The sequence below is a fragment of the Miniopterus natalensis genome, chromosome 6 (assembly GCF_054644295.1).
Source record: "Miniopterus natalensis isolate mMinNat1 chromosome 6, mMinNat1.hap1, whole genome shotgun sequence".
Lineage (NCBI taxonomy): Eukaryota > Metazoa > Chordata > Mammalia > Chiroptera > Miniopteridae > Miniopterus > Miniopterus natalensis.
Window position 1 is genome coordinate 44,117,903 of NC_142086.1, and position 19,882 is coordinate 44,137,784.

The 19,882-nt window shown below is 36.5% G+C and overlaps 1 protein-coding gene and 1 pseudogene across 1 annotated transcript in view; both read right to left on the minus strand.

The window, feature by feature from the left end:
- KPNA1 (karyopherin subunit alpha 1) overlaps positions 1-19,882 on the minus strand; it is a 56,798-nt gene that overhangs the window by 7,304 nt on the left and 29,612 nt on the right. Inside the window, exons 6-12 of the mRNA XM_016199931.2 lie at positions 14,902-15,033; positions 13,819-13,907; positions 13,445-13,544; positions 12,503-12,666; positions 11,082-11,160; positions 5,930-6,055; positions 3,916-4,043 (exon numbers count right to left, since the gene is read on the minus strand). Of these exons, the coding sequence (XP_016055417.1) occupies positions 3,916-4,043; positions 5,930-6,055; positions 11,082-11,160; positions 12,503-12,666; positions 13,445-13,544; positions 13,819-13,907; positions 14,902-15,033 (818 nt within the window). The remainder of the gene's footprint in view (positions 1-3,915; positions 4,044-5,929; positions 6,056-11,081; positions 11,161-12,502; positions 12,667-13,444; positions 13,545-13,818; positions 13,908-14,901; positions 15,034-19,882) is intronic.
- Positions 7,279-9,560, minus strand: LOC148092893 (inhibitor of growth protein 1 pseudogene; annotated as a pseudogene).

Sequence of the window (19,882 nt, forward strand, 5' to 3'; positions counted from 1 at the left end):
AATAGATGACTTACATGTCTGCACTTATAACTTCACTGGCCTACATAGGCAAGTCTATTGAACACCAATAGGTATTTCAGAGACTTGTTCACGATCTCCAAATTGTCCTCAAACTTGATCATGGTCTGCTCTTGATGTGATCTTCTTCCCACTAAAAATCCTGGCTCACCTCTGACCCTTACATTACCTTTAAAAGTTCATTTAGTTTGGTAACATTGGTGCTTATGAAAACCAGTGTACTAAAAACTTGATTGAAGACTGAAAACAAATTTTAAGGTTCTTAGAAAGCTTCTAGAACTTATAAATGAATAATTTAAAAATGAACTACAAGATTATTGACTCAAATATTAAAAAAACTCTACCCCGAAATATGCTAATAAGTAAATCCAGCTTTCTGAAGATGAGTAGATTTTATTTGGAAAATATAATATCAGTACTTTGTATTCTGGCATTATTCATTTAAAGAGTTTTGGGTTCTGAATTCTAGCCATTTAAAATATTTTAATGTAGATTACCAGATGCAAACAAACAGCAGATGACAATTTGCTTTCAGGTCAGTGGTGGCATCACTGAGTCAAAAGATACTACTACTATTCCTTAAATACCTTACAAGATCAGAAGGAATTTCAGGTGTTATTTTCTGACGCAACTACTAAAGATTTAAAGACTACCATAGTGGTATTTCACTACTGATGCAAATTTTTCTAAAGACAACAATCTGCACCTAAATGCAAGACACGTGACCGCGGCATCTGGGCTGTGTAGGAGTTGGAAAGCTTTATTATTTTGAGAAAACCCTCAGAAGTGTGAAGACTTGAAAAGATGACTGGAAAACTGCATGGAAAGCAAGCACAATTCTATGGTTAAATCTGGGAGTGGCTCCTATGGGTGGTACATTTCGAACAACTGAGTAAACTGGGCACTGGTCATCAACGCCAGCTGGCTTTTGTGGCGGAAAAGGCTACTTAAGAAAATTTTCAGGGTCAGGAAATTTATTCCATAAGAATACATTATCTGGAAAAGTGAATTATATTTCTCAAATTATATCAATGTCTCAAACCTGAGAGGGCTGATCTAATTGGTAATTTTACATTTAGGAGTTCCTTCAGGAAGGAGAAATTTATGGGGAAGAAATCCACATACTCTAGAATGGAGGAAAGTGAGCTTTGAGAGACAGAACTGATAAAATCAGATTTCTTCAGCTGAGCAATAAACTCACTGTGTCTAAAACCATCACCTTCAAATAGGATTTTGCTTCCTCTGTGTCCTAATTTTTATCAACAGCACCAACATTTTCCCCAGTCATCTCTGACTTTTCCCTTTCCTTTGTTACCTATAGCCTGCCACTAAGTCCTATAGACCCTGCTTTCCCATGCTGAGATACATATCCACGCTACAGCTATTATCTTCATCGTGGCCATCACTGTACACTAAACTAATGCAATGGCATCTGAACTGCTGTCTTTCCTCTCCTCAAAAGACTATTTTCTTTCACTCCAAGTCTTCCCAGGACTAAGACTTTCTAATCTATAGCAACAAGACTGATTTACCTCTTCCAGTAACATTTACTGTGCATATTCCCTCATGCTATTCTCTCTCCTCTAAAACTGCCAAACCTCTACCCAAATGACAACTTTCACCTCTTACATGAAACTCTCTCTAATTCCAGGCAATATTCTTTATACCTCATTCTTAAGAATAGTATGTTTGTATTTGATTAATTTAACATAGAATTATGGATATTTTCTAAGTTATTCTAACTGGTTCTTGCATATAAATCTTGTCTTCCCAACCAGAATGAGCAGAAGCCACACATATCTTTATCAGAGATAAAACCAGTTTATTTTCTGTATTTTGGACTATAATATTTTTGTTAATAATCTTACGAAAATTCTTTATCTAGTTAAGAAGAAACTACTAGGATATTGAAAACTAACTTATTATAAATAGCTACGCCAGATTTTAAACAGGATAGTAGCCATTCTACTCTTCTCTAATAGAGTGAAATACCTCTAAATACTTTCTGATGAAAGCTACCACATATATTAGAAATGTTTTAAAAATATGTATGTGTACAGTTTAACCACTTCAATTAAAAAAATAGATTTGGTATACAATGAAGAGACCACTAATAATTATAAATCTGAATTTGAACATAAAACTTGACTATCAATGCTTCAAACAACTTCTATAGTATTGTACATTACTGCCATCTGGTGGTGGTATACTTACAATCATAGTACATACATTAAGTCCTCGCTTAACACTGTCCATAGATTCTGCAACTTTACGTGAAACAACACATAACAAAACCAATTTTGCCATAGGCTCATTGATATAAACAAGAGTTAAGTTTCTACACTATAACAAAACGGTATTCAAGGACTAGCTATACCCCAGAACCAGAATCTTGGAAGTTGAAAAAGACCTAACCTCATACAAGACCACTTGAAAGTCTTCCATGAATAACCTGTCCATGATGTACTTTACCAAAATAGCTACTGCATGTGTTAACCTATTTATAATTTTATTATTTCAGGTAAATACTTCTTATCTTTCGTACCTGATCAAATTCTAAAAATGTTAGAATTACTTTACCTTTTCATTTTTAAATTTTCAACAGAGCACTAAAAATTAGCATTGGTTCAGCCTACATTTAACCAACAAAGCAACAGTATGAGAGGTAGCTGTTTCCCAGATACTACAGATAAGGAAGGGGCTGATGTTTTAACTCATTCAAAACCATCTTCCCCTCATCTGAATTCCCCATAAAGTTAAGGCAAGGATCCATTTTTTTCTTCACTACTCAGTTTATTCTATCTGAAATACTGAATGTCCATAATTTAGCATTTAATTATAAAATATTCTTTTGAGGAATTAATTTCTATCCATATTCTTTTTTTTCCCCAATTACAGCTTATATTCCATATTATTTTGTATTAGTTTCAGGTGTACAGCCTAGTGGTTAGACAATGATATAAACTTTAACGAAGTGTTTCCCTGCTATTTCCAATACCTACCTGGCACCAAATACATAGTTATTACAATATTATTGACTATATTCCCTGTGCTGTACTTCACATCCCATCCTCATGACAATTTTGTAACTACCCATTTGTACTTCTCAATCCCTTCATTTTTTTCACTGTCCACCAAGCCCCTCCTCCCCTCTGGCAACTCTCAGTCTGTTCTCTGTACCTATGAGTCTGTTTCTATTTTCTTTATATATATTTTTCATTTATATTGTCCTTTAGATTCCACATGTAAGTGAAATCATATGGTATTTGTCTTTCCCTGAGTTATTTCACTTGGTATAATACCCTCTAGGTCCATCCATAATGTCACAAATGTAAGATTTCATTCTTTTCTATGATTCCTACCCACATATATGCCTTTTTTAGCCATTAAGATTATAAGCTGCTACCCAAGGGGCCATTTAAGTCTCAAGCTAATACAGGTTATCTCTCACTTTACTGAATACTATAGTACTTTAGGAGACACTTGCCTCTACTGAATTTGGCACTTTACCCTAAGATATACCTCTCTTTCAAGTCTGGTCCAATTAAGACATATAACTAGAAATAGCAAGAGTTAGCTATTAAAGCTGTACTCTAAGGATTCTACAAGTAACCTTCTAGATTACTCAAGATGTTTCTGACCAAGCAGCTCCAGAGTGGGCTGAAGCCACCCCTATAATTTTTCTGCTGCTTCAAACCTCAACTTTGCCTGACTTCCCACAACCCAGAATCTGTTTCAGCAAGAAGTCATGGGAAAGGTATAAGGAATAAAATACATACTTGAGTCTAATTATGAAACTGAGAACAATTTTCCACAAGGCTAGAATGGAGCATTTTTAACTGGTAGAAAAAATAATTTTTCCTTTAACTTGTAAGATGCTACCTGGCTAGTACTTACTTGATCTGTTCAGCTGATCCTCCAGAAGTTGCATTTGTGATGGCCCAAGCTGCTTCTTTCCTTGTCCGAAACTCAGCAGTTTGTAATATACTAATGAGGGCTGGGAAAATGTTGGCATCTATCACAGTCTGAAATTAAAGAAAAAATTAAATGGGAAGGGAAATTATAATATTGACAATTTCTAAACCACTATGCAGTACACTTGAAACTAATATAATAAAAATAGTGTTCATGATTTGCCCTTGCCACTGCAGCTCAGTTGATGGAGCCATTGTCCTATGCACCAAAAGGTCTCCAGTTCGATTCCAGGTCAGGGCACATGCCTGGGTTTTCAGGCTCCATCCCCAGTAGTGGGTGTGCATGAGGCAGCCGATCGATGTTTGTTTCTCTCTCTCTCTCTCCCCCCCCTTCTTCTCTCTCTAAAATCAACAAAAACATTTTTTTTTAAAGTGTTCGTGATACTAATGATAACTTTTCAGCTAGTTCCACTAATGACATCCCTCCCCCTGTTAAAAATAAACAGGAAGAAGTTAAATTCTCATTATCCCTAATTTTTTGGCCATACTTGGTATCAATAACACCCTCCCTGGAGTCTATGACCTTATAATCTACCTTTCCCTCTGAGTTTCCTCTTTTATTGTCCTCTCTTATTCCACAATAACTTATATAAAAGTTCAATTCTCTGTTCCTCTGCTATTCTCATTTCTCTCATAGCATCCACCCTGACATAGTTGTAACTCTCTGGTACTCCTCTCACTGGAGCCCCAGCCCAGGATGGCCAACCGCTTACTTTAGATCTGCTAATTGCCTCAAACACATCGCCTGCCCTCTGTATCAGGTTTCCTTTCAAATCGCTGAAGTTCACAAAGTCTTTTTTTATTTATTTATTCAAAATTCAGTCAGTCACGTCTTTTACATTTTCAATTTAAAATGCTCTGAGTCCATCTTTTCCTTTCCGTTAGCACTGCCATCATCATATTCCAAGCCACCACCTCCCATCCAGATTACCAGAATAGCCTTTAGTTGGACAGAGTACTTTTACTCAGTCCCTTTCATATACTAACATGAAAGTAGGCTTCCTCAAATTACTTTCTTCATGCTTCTCTTTAGCTCAAGAACCTAAAATGAGTTCATATCATTTCCTATATCAAGAAACTGAGTTCTACATAAGAGCCTGGTGGATTATCAGGCAATCAACTGCAGCTGATATCCTCTCGTATGTAAGCTATGAATTGCAATAGCTACCAATGTCAGTCCCTGATAGCATTCTGTTAGGGGATGACTAACCCATGCTTTCCTGGACAAGAACTTTTTCTATTACACCAATGAGGGAAGTAAGCAAAGTTTAGCAGAAAGACACTTCATCTTGGTCCTGTCATTTACTAGAGGTGCCCTTGAGCAAATCATTTTATTTTTCTAAGCCTCAGTTCCATCTATAAATGAGAACGTTAGATTAGATGACCTCTGATTCCACTCAGCTCAAAGTCTCATAAATTCAACCTGCTGTTCCAGCCTTTCTCATGGCCTATGCTGGACCATTTGGCCCACTGCTAGTCTTCCACTTGGGTTACTCTCCCATTGATACAAGAATAAAAGGAAAAGGCAGATAATCAGTTAGAGAAAAATGGGTCCTCAAAGGTTCATGAAAAATTGAAGCAATCTAATACATTAGTCCACTAGAAAATAAGTATTTTACTTGGCAAGAGTAAAGCTAATCTGTTTAGCATCAAGTCCAACAAAATACTGCAAGAATACAAGACACTATTTCACCATCTTGGCAAATCATCATTAAAGGCAAAGGAAAATACCAAGGCCCAAATATAAGTTCAAAAGATTTAACCTCTTTAAAGTAGGACTTTTTAAAAAAGACAGACGTAGACAAATCAAATAAGACAACAACGCTGGAAATGGTCTCCAAGGCAATAATGAAAAAATATATTTTAAAGGGTGACAGAAAAAGAGTCTTACTTATCTACAAAAATATACAAAAAAGACAGGTGCTATATGAATTTACCTGGATCTGGGCCCTATTTCCCGCAGTGATATTAGATATTGTCCAACATGCTTCCTTTTTGATAGATTCCTTCGGGCTACTCAGCAAATGCAATAAACTCTGCAGAGCTGAGCAATTCAAAATTACCTTAAAGGAAAAGTTTGAAAATTTTACTTCTTGTATTTATCCAAACAGATATAAGTAAATCTTTAACTCAAAAACTTTATTTTAGAAAAAAATAAAGGCAAATAACTTAATTTCTCCCCTTGAAATTTTAGAAACAAATAACTTTATATATGTGAAAAAAGTATTCACTGCTAGTAAGAATTAGTTTCTAAGATCATTTAAAGCAGTTTTACTGTACATATTCTCAAATACTAAACCTGTACTTAGTAAGGCATAATAATGTCTTATTTACCTTCCTATCCCTACAGCATATTAAAATGCCTTTGGATGAGTACTGTATCAAGTGGCCAGAAATTCAGAAGTGGTCTTGGATTTTTAAGTCCTCTGATAACCCTCTACCTGGTAGTCAATGAACCAAATACATAATGAAGCATACCAGGTGCTTTATAAGATACAAAGATAAAAAGAATACATCCCCAGCTACCAGAAAAGCTTACAAAGATGAGGGAGATAAGATATAAATACACATGAAGGAGATCTACCCTACCAAAACCTAAAATCATAGAGTTGTCATGACTAAAATAATAGGTGGCGGGCTCAAGAATCAATCACGAACAACAGAATAGATATAAAGTCCAAAATCACATGCAGCTTTTTATAAAGAATTAAGTATATAATAAAGTTAATCCTTTCCTCCTACAGTAATTGGTGGTCTTATTTAATAGATGAAACTAGAATAAAGGGGTTAACCTGTTGAAAACATTTTTAAAAAATCAGTTCTTAACCCATTACAAAAATTAATTTGCAGCTGGTTTAATGAGTAAATATAAAAGAGAAACCATAAGACAGAAGAAAATATGAGTAAATAGATGGTTTTCGGATCGTGAAGGACTTATCAAGCATAAAAACAATGAAAAAAATAGGGGGGAAATGCAACAGATAAGAGGGATGCTATTATCTCACAAGAATGTGAGAATGAAAAGAATGCAAATTAAAAGGAAGTCTTTTCTTTTTTGCCTATTAAATTAACGTAGCTCAAAAATAAAACTTTAAACAGGTACAACCTTTCTAAGTAACAGTATAAAAGATGTCACAAAGCAATTTTTAAAATGCCAAAACACATGGTCTGGAAAATACACACATCCGAAATTAAACAATACTTGAGGAGGAGTAGTCGGGCAAAGACTTCATAGGGAGTGTGTGTGTGTGTGGGGGGGGGGGGGGCACTTTAAAAGAGACAAGATTTCAAAAGTAAAGAATAGAAAGGACCCTGCAGGTAGGTTGAAAATGAGAAAATGCTGAGATTGGGCTACCACGAAGTACCAAACTAAGAAAATAGGCCAAAATTAACAGTAGGCCAAAGAGAAGAATGAGACTAAAATCTTTAAGTACAAATTCCTTCAAGTCTTCCTTAACGTCTTTCAAAGCTCTTTATCTCATAGGCATTAAAGAAGCTTGTTTCTAAGAGGAAAACAAGTAATGTGAACAAGGTTATTTTAGGGAAGGTTAAGTCATTATTAGGGAGAATAAACTGGGAGAGTAGGAAGATAAATCAGGTGGGTACAGCAACAACCCTGTGTGTGAAAAAACAGGAACCAAAATAAGATAATAGGAAGTGGATCTGGTAACAGTAAGAATCAACAAGACCTGGTGACTTACTATACAAAGTGTGAGAGATATGGAGACATCAAATATGACTGCAAAGTTTCAAGTGTAGATGAAGAGTTATATCATTAGTTGCAATGGGAAAAATCAAGAGCTGGAACATGCTTTGCGAGAGAACATACACTGAGAGAGACAAATGTGAGACATGCAAGCAGAAACACCTAACAGGCTACTGGAGACATGGGACTGAAACTTGAGAGAAAGTCATAACTAGATGTACAGATTCAGAACTTCAATAAATACTTGAGTTCCTATACATTGTGTCAGGAACTATTAGATTACAGAGGCATAAAAATGAACAAGAATGACCCAGATTCCCCTTTAGAAGCTTACAATCTAGTAATTAGGCAGTGTGATACAGTGCGGTAAGTGCCATGATGGATGAAACAAAAGCAGCAGCACATAACTTAAGAGTATGAGAGCATCTATGCACAACCCAAGGAAATGGACAATGGTGGGGAGAGGGACTGGGGAGGGGGATGGGACGGGGTGGAATGGGTCACTGGGGAGAAAAAGGGACATCTGTAACATTTTAAACAAAAATAAAATTTTAAAATTAAAAAAGAAAAAAAAAAAGAGTATGAAAGCAAACACAGTTTCTCAGAGAAAACTGTTTTTGTCATACCAAACCTGAAGATGAGAAAACAGTGGCAGGGTGTGGATCCATGTGAGGTAGTGGTCAGAGCAGGAATGGGGGGTAGATATGTTCCATGCAGGGGAAAGAAAGTATGTGTTAAAGCTCAGAGCTGAGTGTGGTCATAGCTAATTAAAGGGGAAATGGCAAGAACATAAAATATGGTGTGGGAAGGGGAACATAGAAACTTTTTAATAGTAAATACACTGAAATGGTTTAAAAATACAGCAAGTATGAAGAACAATATACTTAAAAGCCTCCTTTCCATTCCAGTACCCCCGACACCCAGTTTTCTACAGAGACAACCAATATTATTAGTTTCCTATGTATCCTTCCAGAGAAATTTTATGCAAACATAAACATATAGTATACTATTTTTCCCTCCTTTCTTCCCTACCCCTTTTTACACACAATTCTGCCCCTTGTTTTTTAGTGTTTAATTTAAACCTATATTTGTAGTTCCTAAAATGTTGATCCACAGACCACTTTCTTGTTACACATGTGTACCAATGAAAACAAAAGGCAAAGAGAATCACTGCCATCCCCACACACAGACACACAAAAATAGGGCTCCTTTTCTAACATTGTTTAAAAATATACATTGTACAGTCTTTGCGCCTCACCAAGGGTGGTGATGTAATAAATATACCGGCTTAGTTCTCACTGTTAGGGAAATCCACCATCTACCTGCTATAAATCCTTTCGTTTTTGGATTTCTCCGGGGCTTTGTCTGTGGTTTTCTCGTTCTCCCCTTGACATCTGAGACAGTACCACTTGCTCTGTGGTTTATGACTCAGTCCTACACACGGGAAGTGGAGCAATTCCATGGGGCACTCATCGATTATTTCTCCATAGGAGAACTGATTGCATAGACAGTAAGTGAGCTCATTTGGTTAAATGGGAAGGTCTACGGGAGATGCTTCCCTCTCTGCTTTGGCCTTGAAGCACTTGTTTAGGAGGCCTTTGCTTTCTTCTCCTTGGGCGTTCCAGAGGTGACGACATCATGGTCACGATCATTAGCTGCATTCTCCCAATTTTCTCATTTCTGTGCTGTAACTGGCACCTCCTGAGCTTTTCTGCCTGTGTGATTGTCTCATTCTTGGACTCATCCTAGCTGGCTTTGCCACTGTGGCCAGTGGTGTCATTGACCTCTTGGTGTGCCTCAAAGAGTTCCACATGACTGTCCATCTGCCTGGTCCAGTTCTCCACCATACGACTCACAACCGGATCTTCTCATCACCTAGCTCCTGACTCCGAACCAGGGCTCTCTGAATGCAGTGCAACACTCTCCTCTTCAGGTTCTGTCTGTCTCCCATTTAAACTTCTCATAGTACTCACCTAGTTCCTTCAGGATTTGCTTCCCCTTCTCCTTGAGGCCACTGGGTCCAGGGCCAGAACAGGCCTGAGATGAATCCTGAACTAGCAGCTTGGCCAACAAGTCACACCACTGACCTTGGGGCACTGCCATTGCTCCACGGCCCCTTGTTTTTCTTTATAAGCAATATAACCTGGAGGGCTTTCTATATCAGGGCTTAAGAGCTGCTGCTTTTTGTTGCACAGCATTCCATTCCACAGCTACCAGATTTTAAATGTTCTTAAACATCACCCAGGGACAACAGAGGGCCATAAAAAATTATAAGTAAAAGATTATACATGATCAAATTTGTGTTTTACAAGCATCCTTCTGGTAACATGGGAATGGTACAAGAAATGTGTGAACTAAGCACTACAAGGGATAAGGAGAGATGGAGTAACAGACTTAGAGACTAATGAGAGCAGTGGAGAAGCATCAAGCTGATGTCCAGGTTTTTGCCTCAGGCAACTGTTGGTGCCCTTCACTAAAACAGGGCACATAAATAAGCAGAGGCTCAAATAGATAAGGGAAAATAATGAGTTCCCTAATGGACAGAATAAATTTAAAGTAAACACTGAAGTTTGAAGATACCTCAGAAAACAAATCCAATCTTCCTAAATTTCAGAGATTAAAAAAGACATTAAATGTCTTGTGAAAGTAAATGGTAGTTAAGAAAAAGCTAAGGTAAGGCTAAAACCTAATTCTCAATTCATGCACACAAAGTAATGATTGAATTTATAAAAAAGATCAGTGAATGAGGCTGAAGTATTATCTCCCAGAGGATTTCCACAAAAAGGAAGAAACAGAAAAAGGAGCTCACTAAAGGGAAATAGTCAGTGAGGCAGGAGACTGAAAACACTTCACCACCACAAAGCCTAGAAAGATCATTTAAAGACGACAGCAATGCACCAATGTATTTGAGAGATCAAGAAGAAAAATGGCTAGGATAATCCACTGTGAATGATGTATCTGGATGTAGAAGTTGAATGGAGTGACGTTAGGAACTACAAGGCAAGAATCCTCCTCACATAGCAGACTTACCATGTACAAAAAGAAGGAAGCTATCAGAGATGATGAGACAAAGATGACAGAGACAGAGAAAAGATGCTACTGGAGGCTTCTGATGCTCACAAGAACCATTTCAAGTAGGGGTAGAGGGAAATAAACCTGCCTGACCAAAAGGTTAAGTTAAATCAAAGGGACCCCAAAACTGCTACAAGTACCAGGTCAAAACAGACAGATAGTGAAAGTAGTTGCCTAATTTTTAACAAACATTAATGAAACAAAGTATCAATTCTCCCCAATAATATGGAATTGAATAGTATAACAGAAACTTAAACATGGGGTTCAATATACTATTTTTGAAGGAAAAAATAGTTGCCACTTATTCATACCTGTGTCTGAATATCATCCCCTGTGACAATGTTTCCCACAGCCCGCAAAGCTGGAGAAACCACCTTGTAATCATTATGCCTGCAACCATAAAAAGAAATGTTATATCAATTCTATCCTTAGTCTCTTTACCTTAGGGCTGAAATCCAAACTAAATAACGTTACAGAAAATTACCGATGGTGGTTATTAAGGGACCCCTGTCATGATGACAGAATGCTTGCTGTCCCCTAGAAGAGCTGTCTCTCCCTTTACTTAGTATTTTGGATTAAAAAAAAAAAAACCACTACAAATCTTTCCTAATAATATTTCCCAGGTATTCTATCACCAGGATTCTAAGGTTTCCCTCTCATTGTTTGTTACAGTCTTCATTTCCTCTTTACTTGGTCCCTATGGTTGCTGATACAACGAAGAGCAATGGTTAACATTTATATAGCATTTTTTTAGAGTTGAAAATACATCAACTTGAAATAACCTGAAAATAAAAGCCAGGCTTCACACTTCAAATAGTGAACTCACTCTGCTAAACCACTCCTGACATACTGGTCAAAAAACAAATAAAATAAAACCCTCCACAAAACTATATATTTGAAGACAAATATTAAGTCTTTATTTCAGGCTAAATAAGTTAATATCCTTTAACTTTCCTTAAAAATCCCATTTTCTCTCCCTTTTAAATAAGATTACTCTTCTCAAAACAGTGACAGTTCCTTCATATTTAAGATTGGATGATTAAAAAGAAATAGTTAAGATATATAGTAATCTAGTGACCAAAGAGTACAAAAGATAACTTCCCAGATTTTAAATGCTGTACTTCTGACTCCTAGAGCATCAGATTGCTTTTAATTCACAATAGCATTATGCTGCTGATGTGCACCCAGTCTGCAACCAGCTATAATGCCAGAGTTTTGCATTGTGTACATTACAATGATCCAATTCATTCCACATGTCTTATTTGGGGCAGTGTCTCCCGGCATCTACCTTGTACTTACTTGAGTTAAATTTCATGTGCCTTGTAACTGTGTATCATTTCCCCATTATCTTATCACTAATTTTTTTCTTTAGTATTATCTAAAAATTTGAATAATACAATCTTTATTTATGTTGTAAATTCTCCACTCCATAAATCAGAAGTATCACAAGGAGATATAGCAAAATAAAATTCAAAGTATACCAGTCCAGAATAAGGTCTAAATGAGATAGAAAGTAATGACTATTTTTAGTGGCAATATGCCTTTCACTATCCAGTGGTTGGTCTCAGGAAATTAAACTTGAGCTGGAATTACACAGTTTTCCAAAAGTTCCTAAAGAACAGAAGCCCAAAGCACAGTAAGTCAATGTAACAAATAAATATTTGAGTTCAGCAACTAAAAAAATTAATATTGGGACAGAAAAAGCAGGCTCATTTTCTTAAAGATAACTTACATCAGCAACTCCACAAGTCTTCTACACACTCCTGCATCAATGACTGCTTGAATTTTATCATTAGGTCCATCTGATAGATATGAGAGGGCCCAGCAGGCATCAGCCAGTACATCAGTGTCACTGACAAAGAGCAACCAGGAAAGCACATTCAGACAGGGGGAAACCTGTAAAAGGAAGGTATGATTATAAAATTCAATAGAATAAAAGCCAGAAGTGAGGTGATAAACTCTAGAAACAACCAGGCACACACTTGCTAACTTTTGGGGTGATTAGTGGTACTTCTAGAGATGGAGTAGCAAGTGGCCAAGTGGCATGTCTATCTTTGGGAATGCTGTCAGTGGCCTTGTAGCTTACTTTGATGAGGCAGTGAAAGCTCAAGGAAAATAATTTAAGAGAGTAAAGTTTAATACACACCAATTCTGAGAGATCCCTTGTAGAACAAGTAAAGGAACTTTCCCAAGTGCTAAAGCTAGAAATTCTGTATTTTAGATACTTTACGAACAAAAAACTTCTAAGTTTAAAGATTAATTCAGAGCTTTTAACAGGCAGCAAAAATGTATCCCAAATAAAAATAAAAACAAGCCCTATTTCCCTAAAAACAGATAATTTTTTTTTAAATACATCTTTATTGATTTCAGAGAGAGGAAAGGAGAGCAAGAGATAGAAACATCAATGATGAGAGAGTCATTGATCAGCTGACTTCTGAACGCTCCCGACTGGGGATCAAGTCTGCAACCTGGGCATATGCCCTGACTGGGAATCGAACCATGATCGCCTGGATCCTAGGTCGATGCTCAACTGCTGAGCCACGCCTGGCCGGGCCAGATAATTTTTAATAAAATTTCTTAGAATTTTATCATCTCTTTCCTTTCATATTAATATTAGTTGCTCACTCTTTTAATTGTACTTTTTCTGCCAATTTCCCACAAGTATAATCCTTACCTTTGCAAATTCTGGAGGTGGACTTTTCCCTCTACAGAGATTAGACAAAGCCCATACTGCATTCCGGGTCATGGTCAGGCGGTTTTGCTTTGAAAATAACCTACAAGTATGATGACACAGAGGTAAACAATATAATGAACATTAACTCTCATTAATATAAATACTAAGCCATTTTCTCCAGAACAATAAAGTTTAATTCTAACCAAATAATTCAGAATTTGGGGACTGGAATAAGACAGGATGACTAAAGAAATGATCTGAACAAGTGTCTACAACAAAAAATAACAGAAAATCCAAAATGATTTCCGAAGATGCACTGCTTTCTAATGAACTTCTCATATTTTCATTACTTAAAAAAAAAATTAGAAACTTACTGCAAAAGAGGGGGAAGAATGTTGCAGTCTAAGACATAATCCCTGCACATGGTACTATCTCCAGCAATGTTGCCAAGAGCCCAGACTGCCTGTGAAAAAATCATTCATTAATGGCAGGTTGTAGAGTTTAATTCTCTTACAACTCTTAAAAAAAAAAAAAAGTCAACAAATCACAATAATTCTTTACAAAATTATACAGTAGTTAATCAACATATTATACATGGACATTATCAATATCCCAAAGTTCCTCATCAAGGAGTCAGATGAAATAGTTGTGGGATTGGGGAAAGATCAATAATATTATAAAGTGTACATGGGAACACTTATGGTAGTAAGCTTAATAAAGAAAAAAACAGTTCTTATACATATTCTTTACCTTTTGGGAACCCACCCCTATGTAACAGTTCACAACAGCTCTTGGTACAGAGCAGTGATTCCTATGGCTTACTCAGCAGGTTAAAAATGTTTTTTAAGCTTGCTTACAAAAGAAAATAGTAAACAAAAATTTAAGAACAATCAAAATGCAGGAAACTTTCAGTGGTGATGGATATATTAACTTTCTTGATTGTCATAATGGTTTCACGGGTATATACATTTGTCAAAACTTATCAGATTTAAATAAATGCAGTTTATTGTAAGTCAATTATACCTCAATAAAGCTGCAGGAGGAAAGCATTCTCATTTAGAAGTGATTCATATTTATGAATTTGATAAAGTTTGCAATAATAAAAAATTCATGTTTCTAAGTCTTTTGTGCACAAAAACGGCAAAGACCTGCTACTTCAATAAATACTAGATTCCTATAAGAAAAAGCTCAGTAACTGCTTACGCAGTCTAAAAAGTTTATCTATACGGCTTAAAGAATTTCAGGGTTGGAAGGAAAAATGGTTTTGTTTCTAGGAGAAATTCTACCTACATTCACTAGGAAATTTTCTATTTGGGTAATTTAGATTTCTAGAATGTTCCCTGTAATGAATCATAGATTGTCATGGCCAAGTGGTAAAACTGAGGCCCTGAATGTAAGACCGAAGGGAAAAATTGTATTCTTTCACCTGCTTCTCTTTATCTGTTTCATTTTTTTACCTGCTCCTGGACATCTTCAAACTCTGAGCTGAGCAACTCTATGAAGATAGGCACAGCTCCTGCCTGAATCACAATCCGGGTCTGATGAGAATTTCCTGAAGCAATATTTGTCAATACCCAAGCTGATTCAAACTATAAAGATAAAAATAATTTCATTATCTTATTAGAATTTAACAGCTTGCTTACTTATAACAATAAGGTTTTCTGTACATGAAGAAAAAAGCCCTGAGATTATTTGCATATAATGTATCAGGTGAACACTATATTAATTTTAAAAGAATTCCCAGAAGAAATACCTCAGCAGCCTAGAGGACTATTCAGGGTGTCTAAAATTTCAGATCAAGGCAGAGCTGACAAGACCATAAAAAGAAGGAGGGAGTGCTTCATATACTGATATGGAATGATCTCCCAAATTATATTTAAAAATGAAAAACAGTATACATTAATATGATACCATACTATATTTTCTAAAAGGGCTAAGAAGGAATGTATGCATTACTTATTGCACAGACTATCTCTGGAAGGAGTCTCAAGAAACTATAAATACTTGTTACCTACATGGAGAGGTCAGGGTGAATGGGGAACAAGGATGGGAAGGAAAAACTCCTTACTGTAAAGCTTTCTGTACCTTTTGGCCTCAAACCACGTACATTATCTAATAAATTAATTTCTATAGGATGGGAAAAGTGAAATGGGGAGAGGATGTTAGTGTAAAATGTATAAAATACAGGCAGAGTGAAAAAGGCAAAAGATATTTTAAATGATAAGGAAGTACGCCAAAAGAAACTAACAGGCATATAATTAAAAGAAATGGCAACTTCAGAGCATAAGACCTTCCAATAAATAGGAAGGCTCCAAACCAAGGCACAGAGGTAAGACTTTAAAAAGAGCATTCTTAATGGTTGATAAACTGGTAAACAGAGGGTATGGCAAATACCCTCTTGATGTGAAATTATGGTCAATCCTACCCATTCTATAGTAACTTGATTCTTGAACCTAGAAATTAGAAATTATTAAAATCCCAAAATTAACTCTTACAGTTCTATTTTAGTTGAGTTCTTAGTTTTTGTTTCCTTCTCCCATTTTGTCTTTTAATTATTCTTTAATGAAGCTCATATGAAGAAAAAAAATCCAGTGGTATGCCCCTTGAATGAGAGAGCAATAAAAAGTCATCAAAAAAAAAAAAAATGAGCTATGACTCTTCTAAGCTTTTAGGTAGACTGAAAGGCAGTTGTCACATGAAAAACAAATAATCATAAGGGGCAAAAGATGAAGAAGAAATGGAAGGCAATCTGGTTAGCACAGTTCAAAGTCACACGAATAATAGCAAATTCATAGCACAAGATGTTTAAAGAAGAGGATGTTCAAAGAAACCTATAAATGTGATATCCACAAGTGAGATGCAGTGGTTTGGTAGCCACGCTGAACACTGATATTACAGCAGCAGTGAGTACTGGATCAAGAGCACCCTTACACGTAAAAGGAACATATTTCTGTCTGTTAACTTTTTGTTATGAGGAAAGTTCAGGAGACTTTTAAATGCTGAATTATCACAAATTAAACCAATCAGCCCAGCTGGCTGGCTCAGTTGGTTGAGCATCGTCCTATCCACCAAAAAGGTTGCCAATGGGAGGCAATCAATTAATGTTTCTCTCTCGCTCTAAAATAACCCACCAAATATCCTCCTGTAACTAAATCACTACTGAGACCAATGCTCAAACCCATTTCAATCTGTCTGAATTGAAACTTTACATTTATACAGCACTTTATATAGCATTTTCAAAGCATTAGTCACATACTCTCAGGTGTTTCTCACAGCAACCCAGAGAAGTCTGGCCCTTCTAGTTTATGAATGAGGAAACTATTAGAAAAAGATCCAACAATCTGACTAATGACTTGAGTAATGTTACACAGCCAGTCAAAGAGAACTAGATTATAGCCTTCTATTCTACACTTAAAGCCTGCCTCTCTGGCTCCCTCTTTTGTAGTTTCCTCTCTGAAGCCTACTTGTAACACTAACAAGAATCTTTCAACTGTAGTTTTGGTATCTAGCGACACAAATATCAAATAATGATGTCAGATTATTCAGCTTCTTTTGCTTACTAGGAAAATTCATTAGTAAAACAGACATGTATGATGTGAATACAAAAGCAAACTTTCCTATCAGAAGACAGGCTCAAAGTTCAACAAAGAGTTACCATGTATGTAAAGATCAAGTCAAAGAAATGAAAACTGTGGGGCAAAGCAATCTGTAAATAATGAGTCAGATCAGCATACATACCAATCTACAGCAAAGAGAAAACAGACTGTAGTGTGATTTTAATGCAAAACAAATGGTAACAATAATCTGAGTAAAGGATATATTAAAGAGGTATCAACAAGAAGAAACCAGAATACTAATTGCTGCCAGATTCCAAACTGCTATTTGTCTGATGACCAACGGTATCACAGGAAATGAGAGAGAATTCAGATGCTACTAAAGTAAGTAAAATGGAGAAGCAAAATAAAATAGTGACAATGATTAGGAAAATATGGAGTAAGTAAAAAATAGCCTAAATATGAATGGAAGAAAATTAGAAATCAGGACATCTCATCAAAAGAAGAATGTACCAGAGTCACATTTATTACTTAGAAGTACACAATGATGACAACCTCTGAACACAAAGATTCAAGGTCCCTCTTGGTAAAAATGAAAATAAGAAATCAGTTCTGCCATTACCAGGACAAAAATAGACAAATAACTTATAATCAGAAGGCCACTGGAAACTAAATCATATTCATGCATTAATAAGGCATTAAAACATACATACACACTGGGTGCTGATTAATGTTTACCTCATAAAAACTCATCAAGCTATATTTGTGCAATTTTCTATACCCATGTATTATGTGTGTGATAAATGCTTTCACTGGGTAATGCGGTCACTTTTTTGGTTAATGTTTCGGCTCTGTGTGCCTGATTAGATTTTAACATGAAAGATAGTTGTGAAATGGGAAAGCCCAGAATTGATAGCACAATTGCATAAAGTTATGATAGAAATGGCCAGGAAAAGTAATTTAAGTAAAGTAACCGTGTGACTCACAAACAAATCAGTAACATGAAGAAATGAAAATATATATAAAAAATAGTACTACCTAAGGTAACAAATGGTAGCAAGAATAACTATCATCTTTATTTCCTGGTTGTCGTTTTAAACTACTATATTCTTAGTGTTCCAAGAATGGCACCATACAAGGAAACAACCTGTCACGCAGCTGTAATTGCTTATAAATTGTAATTCCGTTATTTTCCACTATCCAAAACTTGCTAAATAAGGCTAAAACTGAAATCTGAAGGGCATACTGAAGATTTGATATTTTCTCTCTTCCCTTTCTGTCTCTACCTTCTGGTTCTTAGTTCCTTAAATAAGGAAAATGAAAATCCAAAGCTGAAATACTTCTGACCTCCTATCAAGTTTCCCACTCCAGGTTGAGGTACGCCTGGTTCCCTTTCTCCATTTGGATCAGGACTCTGTTGCTGGCCACTTTGCTGGGTCCACTCTGGTTCCTAGCAAATGCCAGGCTCACCTGGAGAGCAAGTGAAAAGAAAGGCTCACATCAGAAAAATAAACCCAGATAGAAAACTCTGCAGAGAACAGCGCCTGAGTCATCTGAGCAACCCTGCAAGAAGGGTAGAGGGCTCAGTGAAGATGGATAAAGACGAAGGAGGATGAAGGCTTACTGCAGCTTATCACATTAAGCTTTTAGAAGGGACGCGAGAGGCAGAAATGGGGAAACTAAACCAATTGTTTTCAAATTTATGATTTTAAGGAGAGTACGTGTCTAATTATGGGAGCTAGGGGGCAATTTACTTACTTCTAAATATTTTTATAAGCTTCTATAAGGTTTGTGAATGTAACATCTTAGCACTGCTAAGGACAATACAGATTCTGGGCCTGGACTCAGGATGCTCTTAGGCAAATGGTACCGTCTGTTACCAAAATCCTAGATTCCACCCATGTTCATCTCGTTTAAGGGTAAGAGAGCATCTGGATAGCACTGCCCGAAGCAGGAGATTTTATCTCTCGGATTTGAGGCACCTCACTGATTTCAGAATAAGGAAAGCCAGAAAGGAAGTGAAGAGACCCTTTACTAGGATTCACAGTCCTTTATGGAATGAACGAATAAAGTTTGTCCACAGGATTTATTAGTGCGTTTAGCTATTATGACCATATTATTATTCTCTTCCTGGAAGAGAAATGGCAAAAGCCCCATTCCAAAGACACACTATTCAACTTTCTAGCAAGCAGGTAGGAGTATCTGAGACAACTTACATCATAGTGCTCTCCAAGAAGCCAGAGGAAGGAGTACCCTCCAAGTTTACCAGAGCACATCTAATTATTTGAGCATGAAACCTCCTGGCCCTAAGGTCTCCCCTTCAATATACTTACTGCTCCTGCTTCTGGGGGTGGTCATTAGTCACATTGGAGAAAGAACACCATGTTGTGTTTAAATGTACACAGAAGAAAAGGTGGGGATGACCTTTAGATAATAAACAGGTTGACTATTTCTCAGTCTTTGGACAGCTAAGGTGAAAATCATGAGGTGGTCACTTCCAGAGGAATAATTTCTCGATCTTTCAGCCTATTATTAGTTTTCAAAAGGGTGGAATCTGAAAATTTAGATAGAAGCAAATTAGAGATTTCTGAAGGCATTCATCTTCAGATGTTTTAAAGATACAAATTCTGGGATTAGAATAAAAAATTACAGAATTTACATGTGTTAGCCAGGAGAGGGCACTGTCTGAGAACATGCTGTACTCTGTAGGGAGTACCGGAGAATGCAGAGATGGGGAAACACCCATTTCTCTGACTTTCCATTTTAGGTCTAGGTTATACCATTTTTCTTTAGTGCATTAAGAAACTGGACCCCTGGAGTCACCTATTAAAAACTGTTAGATCCAGGAGTAAATTCAGTACCTTGGAACTACTCTCATTGTCAG